The 8,386-nt window shown below is 39.4% G+C and overlaps 1 protein-coding gene across 1 annotated transcript in view; it reads left to right on the top strand.

The window, feature by feature from the left end:
* The window catches only part of cdkal1 (CDK5 regulatory subunit associated protein 1-like 1), a 277,873-nt gene extending 271,085 nt beyond the window's left edge, over nucleotides 1-6,788 (top strand). Inside the window, exon 15 of the mRNA XM_059338970.1 lies at nucleotides 5,550-6,788. Within this exon, the coding sequence (XP_059194953.1) occupies nucleotides 5,550-5,714 (165 nt within the window). The 3' untranslated portion in view covers nucleotides 5,715-6,788. The remainder of the gene's footprint in view (nucleotides 1-5,549) is intronic.
* The last annotated feature ends 1,598 nt before the right edge of the window (nucleotides 6,789-8,386 follow it).

The raw sequence follows: 8,386 nt of genomic DNA, 5'->3' as shown, positions 1-8,386 counted from the left end.
AATCTGGACAGTGGTGTGAATCGCTGCAAGTTACGTGAAATGGCCCTCAGTGTTCTAATCTGTCAAAATAATGTACGATCTTCATATTTTTCCGTCATTGCTCAAATTCAACCAATGATGGAAAATATTTGGTTAACGTGGCATCTGCAGTTGATACTTGTTCACGGCTATGTTAGTCAGGTGTATTGATAAGTGCACTATACCCTGTGTGTGTGTATGTGTGTGTGTGTGTGTGTGTGTGAGAGAGAGAGTTATATTAATCAGTTTAAAGCCAATAGAAATCAGCCATCCATCAACTGAGTGCTGCTGCTTTGGTGCTTTTCCAGATGGCAGCAGAAGAATCACTGTCTGACTACACTGTCTGGTGTCTTTCATGATGTTTGGGCTTTTTTGCAGCAGGTAACATTCAATAAATATTGTTCAGTGAAGGGAGGTTGTCCCAATGATTTTGGTTGCCAATGTCATAGTCCTTTTATCAAACTGCCAGAATGTTCTCGGCAGTATACTAATTAAAGTTGCTTTCTGTATCAAATATTTTGAGGTGGATCAGAAAGCCTCTTTGCAGAGCCAAGTGATAATGGCCTTGAATGCTGATTAAAAGTGTTGTGTTGTGATGTGAACACCTGTTGTGTGTCAATGTCCTCCAGTGCATGCATATATATGGAAAAAATCAAGCTTTAACTCTTTGCTTCTGCCCTGTGAACTTCATTACACACTCACAATAAGGGACAGAAAACTAAACTGTCCGGCTCATTGCGATTGGGTCAATTGTGTCACATAACTCCCTGACTTTTACACCAGTCAACAGTCACAAAATAGTAAAAAGCAGTGGAATACCTCAGTAACACCACAGTAAATAATTGTAAGCAAACAGTTGCTTTCACCACGGTAGATATTTCTCATTTTCTGATAGTTTTATGGTGGATAGAATTGGTGATATTGATTTCCATTCCCATGGCCTGCAGACACCAGCGGATGCACTGTATTTATTGCTTCTGCTCACTTGGATTTAATTTTGCACTATTTGGTGCGTAGTCACAGTAAAATAGAGCCTGTGAATCTTTCACTTGAAAAAAATAGATTAAAATGACATTTTCATCTGTTACTTTCTGTAATGTATAGTGATGCATGCCTATATAGACTTGTGTTATGTGTGAGTCAGCTTTCATACGTGTATACAGTCAGCTTACATGCATGCCGTGCAGCGTGAGGAAACACGTCATGTCAAGGTATAACTTGTTGACATTAGGATTGGGTGTATCTTGGTAAAGTGACAACAGGTAAACCTGTACATCCACACATCATGGTGTCAATATAACAGTCGCTGATGGAGATCACAGATGAGAAAGAGGAAGACAGAAAGGGAACATGAGTCAAGTTCCCCATTGTGCATCCATTACTCAACAAACATTAGTATCAGAAATATCACTTGTAGTCACTCTTAATTTCTCCCTCTGTCCAGTTGAAAATACAGCTGCAGCTCATTGTGATTGTCACAATGGTCAATATGGCTTTGTCAAAGCGCCTGTGACTAAGGATCCTGTTTCAGTATCTGCTGAGGCACACACACACACACACACACACACACACACACACACAAACCAGAGAGTGACACTGACAGCTGGGGAGGATCATGTGGGAAATGTGACCACTGTGCATTGTGCTTTCTGGCTCTCGTGATGTTTTGTGCGTATCACTGTGTGTATCTCTGTCAGTGTGTTGGCGGAGGCTCCACCAGACACCCAGGCATATTTTATTTTTATTTTTTTTTAAAGGTGCACATGTGGAGGAGTTTTTAAGACACAGAGAGACATTTGAGAGTCCTGAATACTTGAGGGGAAAGTATCTCGCTGTGCTCTCCAGCGTGTGTACCCTGGTGCAGCGTTAGATGATTTTCAGGAAGATTATTTTGTTCTGTTCTACCACTGAGCAGAGAGACAGAATTACCCACCGCAGGCCTTCACGTATAAACATCCTTACTCACAAATGCCAGCTCTCTTACTCTTCCTTCCTCACAGACATATGCAAGAACTCAGCATGCCGACTAGCAGGTGGTGAACTATCACTGAAAGCCACATCTCTCATCTCTTCCTGCCCCCTTTCTCTCATTTCTTCTCAGTTTTTCACTCCTCATCTCACCCTCTCTCCAACTGTGCTGACACGCACCTACTAGCACTTGGATTTTCACTTATCCTCCCTACTAGTAATAGATTTGAGACTGTACTATTCAGTCTCTCTCGTGGCACCCCGTTGTGAAAAGACATCAGCAGAGCGACAGATGCATAGGTGGATAGAGAGGAAGGCAGGATACTTTGCCTGTCAGCACAGAGAAAGGTAATGGTTTTGACACTCAACTTTTTTTTTTCTATTCCATCAGTCCTTCGCTCTTTATCTGTTTCTTCTTTTGTCTCAGTTTCTGTTAAATATTCATTTTGCTTCTTTTCTTTCTCAAGTGAGCAGGAAATACAATTTCACTACTAAGTGAATTTTACTAGTCCGTCTGTTGACAGGCAGCCTTTTTTCATTTTTTATCACTGATGTTTCTAAAACATTATGAATGACGAGGAACCAAAATTTGGCCCCTTTTTTCCTTAATTCATCCTTTAATGAATGAGCTAATGTTTGAAACCTGTAAAAGGGCGCAGAGTGTAACCTCACTGAAGAGCACTTTTCAAATTTATTATGGGATTAGTGATTTGAACCCCTGACAGAAGTAGCTGCATTCATGATGATCACATTTTTTACAGTGAAGAGGCTCAGTGACAAGGAGCACATGCTCTATGACAGGGGCTTGACATAACTATATCTATACACCCTCGCAAAAGCATATTGTTTTTCAAGCATCAAAACAGACACAAAGCAGCGTATCAGTTTCCCCATTAGGGAGTCCACCGATGATCCCAACATGAAGCAAATGTTGATGCATCAGCCATTCCTCTGATACTGATTCTCCCTCCACCTATTGTTTGAAGTAACTGTAAGTGACTTATAGATGTGTCACGTAGGCGTTGCCGGTCACAGTATCCATCCTCCATTGTGTGTGGTAACAGAGTAAACCATTCAGCGACAACGGTGAGGAGAAGAGTAGGAGGCGAGGTACCATCGGAGGACAGAGGAGCAATGTGGAGGATAGAGAGGCAGAGTACAGACGCTGTGCAGCTGCTCATACACACAGCCATGTGCATGCAACACGTGTAGGCGTGCACCAACTTCCAGTTACATGCAGATACATACTGTACATTCAAGTGTTTGTGCTCCACAAAATCATACTTTTACTTGCAGTTCATAGGTCAAATGTGTAGTATGCATACAAATGCTCTGCAATTGCAAACTTTTTTAACTATATAAGATGCCAAACTAAGATTTGACATGCACAGCCAGAATGGTAAATATAATTCTTGAGGCAGAACAGATGTAGAAGTAAAGAAAAGAAAAGTGGAAATACCTCTCAGTAGAGAAGAGAAATAAAGAAGGTATTGGAAAGAGAGAGAGAGTGGAGTAGGTCTATATGGTAAATATCAAAGCCAAACCTCTTATGGTTATCCCCAGTGAACTTGATTAAAGGTTATTCTAGAAAGCGGCTGATCAATCGCTCAATATCACCCTACATAATCTACCTCCGTGATGACAAGGAATTTTACCAACTGTCATGTAGGAGGAGACATATAGGCACGAGCACAAGGTCATCCACATCGATTTCCACTCCACTCAGTTGGTTGACAAGTGTTGGTTCTCCCATCCAATTTGTTTAATGTTCAGATTAATAGAGCCACATCTTTTTCAGAGTTATTTATTTATTTAGCGATCAATTGGCTTTGCTTGAAACTGCAGGTTTTCACTCTCAATCATTCATATAAAACTAGATAAATGTGTGATCAAACAGAAATGATGATCAATGAGGGAGGGTAGAGGTCAGGGAGAAATATGGCGGGTTATTAGTATTCACTGTTTTCTATTTGAATTATATTAACACTATCAACGAGTTTAAAAAAAAGGGCTTATTTTTTATGTTTCTCTCATCACAGCTGCGTTTAGTGTTTCAGTAAGAGGCATCATGTTGCACTGTTCAAGTTTTCATGTTTGACTATTGGCGACATGCCAAAAACACAAATTCTTCAAATTCAGCCCAAAGCAGCATTGCTTTATATCCACTCTTAAACTCTGACTGGGTGTTGTATGGGTTTTATAAGAAGCACTTATATTATACTTAAGCTACACTTCATATAGAAACATTGTTGCAGAGTAACATGAAAATGATGCATGACTGAGAGGTTAACTCAAGCACCATTATTGCCTTGCTTCAGCTCTGCTAACATTGTAAGCTAACTATTATTTTCTCATGTCTCTTCAGGCTCATCTATGTACCTACATCACAGTGCCCCTTCCTCAACATTAGCATGATTCAATAGACAGCACTCTGCGATAATTGGATCACTACAAAACTGCATTAAATGCTTTCACAGAGATAATGGCATTATAATTGAAATGCACTCATTTGCATAAGCAAATGGCTGGTTTTATGTATGCTTTCATCCACAGAATGTCGAAATAACCAGCAAATTCAAAATTCTGTGTTTTTCTGTGTCTGTAACTTCCAAATGAGGAAAAAAAAGCAGATGAAGAGACAGGGGAAGTGGAGTAAATAATAGATCTCCTTTGCTCACCTAAATGATGGGGCCACATCCTGATAGCAAGTGGCATCAATAGGTGTATTTATAAATGTACACAGCAGCATTGATGCATGAAGGATAATAATATTCTCACTAACATTAATGTCTTTTTTATGAAGGGCAAATTGTGATTTAGCTGATCTATTTGGCAAAATAAACTCCAGATCTGCTCCACTCTTCTCTTTATTGCTCTTTCACATCTTTTACTCTGGTTTGTGTCTTTTTCATGATCCGACACGTTAAGAATAAGAACTCGCTGATTACAGACACGCTATGTGTTGGATCACTGGCCACTCTGCTGTCAAGCCTGGCTGTTTGATTTGTGACTGTGGCCACTAGATTTAATCTAAACAGGATCCCGTAATTATGAGTTATGAACCCATGTGCTGCAACTAATTCTGTGTCCACAAGTGTGTGGGAGAAAGCCTGACAGGGCCACGTGTGTGAGTCTGTTTGTTACAGTCCCAACAGGTTCAGTGAGTGTGTGCACAGTTCCTCTTCCCCTCCAGCAGGCAGAAGGATGACCTGAGGCACATGGTGGCCTTCATGACAGGAGGATCTGTGCTATGTTAATTGAAATAGCACACTTTTGTCCAGCAATAGATTTTCAATCATGAGAAGTGCACTTTATCTGACATGTAAGACATTTATCTTTTCCTAATGAGCAGGGAGAGTAGGCTGAGACCTTCATAAAGGTAAACCTGCACCATGCTGTTTGATTGAATAACTGCAAGCTGAATATCTGCATCTGATCCAGGAATCTTTAGAAGAGAGTAATTAGCAAAGTCACCCAGCAAGAAGCCGGTAAAATTTTTGATTACGGGGTTAGGATCAAATAAATAAAGGTCTGATTATCTTTCTGTATGTTTGCCCCTGCAGGAAAAGATGGCCAATGGCGTCCAAGGTCCTGCTTCTTCTGTGCCTTCTTCATCAGTTGTGCTGATCGGCTCGTACAGTCTGGACAGGGAAGCACTGAAGAAGCTGGGAATCGGGCTTACTTTGGCAGCAGCCATCTTGGCCTTTATTGTAGAGAAACTGTATTGATGGATCGACTGCAAACCAGAGGAAGACTGTGAAGAATGGAGAGGACAGTGACATCACAGGAAACTGAAGAGTGTGAACACAGTGATTGAACTGTCTCCTTGAATCCGCTGGAACATACTCCACATGCTCTGATTCAATTTTGAATAAACCCAAAGACAAAGTCTGTGTCTGTGTAGGGACGCCAATAATTAACCATATAACCGTTAACAGACAATAATAATGTTAAGACTCTTTGTTGCAACAGGTGCAACCACATGTGTCTTTTATTGAAGAGCTTAAACATTAAGCACTGCAGAAAGTATATTGGAGCCTTAACCCATTGAGGCCTGGAAAGCGTTTACGTCATTTTGTAGTATTTATATAAGCTCTCAAATACTTTTTGAATTTCATTTCTATCTGCTACAGAGGCTGAAAAATCTATTATTTAGTAGAAGCGTTGACACTTCTGTTGAATTTCCAGAAAAACTTCAGGTTTTAGGGGCTGATTTTAAAATCACCCAGAGGTTTTACAGGAAGTTTTAGGCGTCAATTGGTTAACTGCTGGACGAGTGAACTGGTACTCAGTTGTCTGTTAACGGTTAGTGATTAATGATTGGTTACAACGGTCGGTTGTTGGTCAGAAAAAAATATGTAAATTAACATCCCTAGTTCTGTGAGATTTCTGTTTTTAGTGCAGTTAGAGTTTTTTTTTATTAAAGTTAGACATTTTAATTAAAGGGCATAGTTTGTCACTTTGCAGTCATTTTACCCAGTTTGCTACAAACAAAGTGTTGTCAGTCTCTTCTTCTGTCACTGAGTAGAAACCTGAGCAAAATCCCTTTTGAAGTCTAGTTACACTCAATTTGAATTTTGATCTATTTCAAGAACAATCTGTTTCATATTTCTGTTTCTAAGAGTTTTTTAAGTGTAGACTGGTTTAGAAAAATGATCAACTTTTTTTTCTATAATTCACTGATGTCTGCAGCCTGACATTGTCCATAAATGTTTATAAATTAAGCACAACTCAACAGGTTGATACACATGATAACACACATTATCCTCTTCTGTGTGAGAATAAAGTATGAAGATGATGAATCTGTCTCAGTTTACTGAATTTCACAGTGAATTATCCAGCATATTTTTTTAGAAGTACCGGGGATGAATATTGTGTGTTTTAGATTTGCAGATCCTCATTTAGATCCTTACTTTATTTTATACTGTGGAGGGAGTGGGAGGTGTATAATTCCCTTGATAAAGGGGTATTATTATTAAAGCAATTTCTAACCTTCATTTCAAAGTATTTATTTTGAATAAGAGACATTGACAGTATATTTTCAGATCTTCATAAACATTTTTGTCTCTGAAGTTGATTTTACTTATTCTTTCTTTAAAGTGGCTTTGTTTCATTTTATGTTTTTGCCTCATACATCAAAGTCAAATAGAAGAAATGAACATCTTACCTTATCTGATTAGTAATAATGTAACTGCCAGTTGGTGGTCATTATTAACCCATCATTCTATTGTACAGAATAACCAAAAGGTGATTTGTTTTATTTGCATGTGATGACCTGCTCTCGTGCCACCTTAACAGAGTTGTTTAATATTTTATCAAATATGTGAGATTTCTGTCGCTATCCCCAATACAATGAAGGTGAATGAAACATTTGTAACCAAAACTATTTCCACTGATAGACATTAATGGGGGGTGAATATGATGTTTGTTTCTTTTTTTGAAATTCAGGTTAACTGACCCTATGATACAAGAACTCTGTTGAGACATGGGCTACCTGTGGTGTACATTTTTGTTTTTCTTCATTACAGTTGTCGTCCATCCAAAACAGTTTAATAAAGAAAAAAATACAATGTGTCGTGTGAAATTATGTATTAGCAGTTTTTACTGTTAAATAAGCCATTTAAAATTAATGTGTGAGAGTCCCATATCTCTTTACGGCACTGTGTTGTTGTCATGCATAGAGTCTGTTTGTGTTCCTCTCTAATGTCTTTCTGTTTTGAGGTACAACAGTCCCAACATGTGCTCTGAAATTTCTGACAGTTAATAATGCATGCCCCAATTTGTGTGTCGCATGGCACTGGCACATGTGTCTCTGTCAGTATGTCTGCATGTTTATGTGTGTGTGTGTATGTGTGTACAAATGCCCTGCATATATTCCTAGTCACAAGTGTCTCTTTCAGCTTGTTTGTGAGCCTGTTTCTGTGTCAGAAGGTGTGTATGTGTGTGGGTGTGTGTACATGTCTGCGCTGTCTGATGTTGTGTCTGTAGTTTCCTCCAATGCTTAATTTAGCAGAAAGCCAGCATGGGTGCATGCTTGTGTATGTGTGTGTGTGTGTGTGTGTGTGTGTGTGTTTCAGGAGTGACGGGACTCATCACTTTCTCATTCAGAAAGCCCTGTTATTAGACATACCACTGTTTGTAGCCTACACACACACAATAGCTTTGTATTATCTAAGTATATGACGCATCTCACACATTCTGTTGACACATGTGCACCCTGCCGTTCCTGGTCTAGCTAGTGCATGTCTCACACACACACACACAAACACACACACACATAGCACACTGCAATTTTCTAGTATATGGGCAAATGATGCGCGTCAAGCAAACTTGCACACAAACACAAGCACCAAAGCTTTATATTACCCGATCAAATGAAGCGTGTCCCACACGTAGACAC

This window comes from Centropristis striata, chromosome 8, assembly GCF_030273125.1.
Source record: "Centropristis striata isolate RG_2023a ecotype Rhode Island chromosome 8, C.striata_1.0, whole genome shotgun sequence".
NCBI lineage: Eukaryota > Metazoa > Chordata > Actinopteri > Perciformes > Serranidae > Centropristis > Centropristis striata.
Note: the sequence above shows the minus strand (reverse complement) of the source record. Positions and strands in the feature narration are given on the sequence as shown.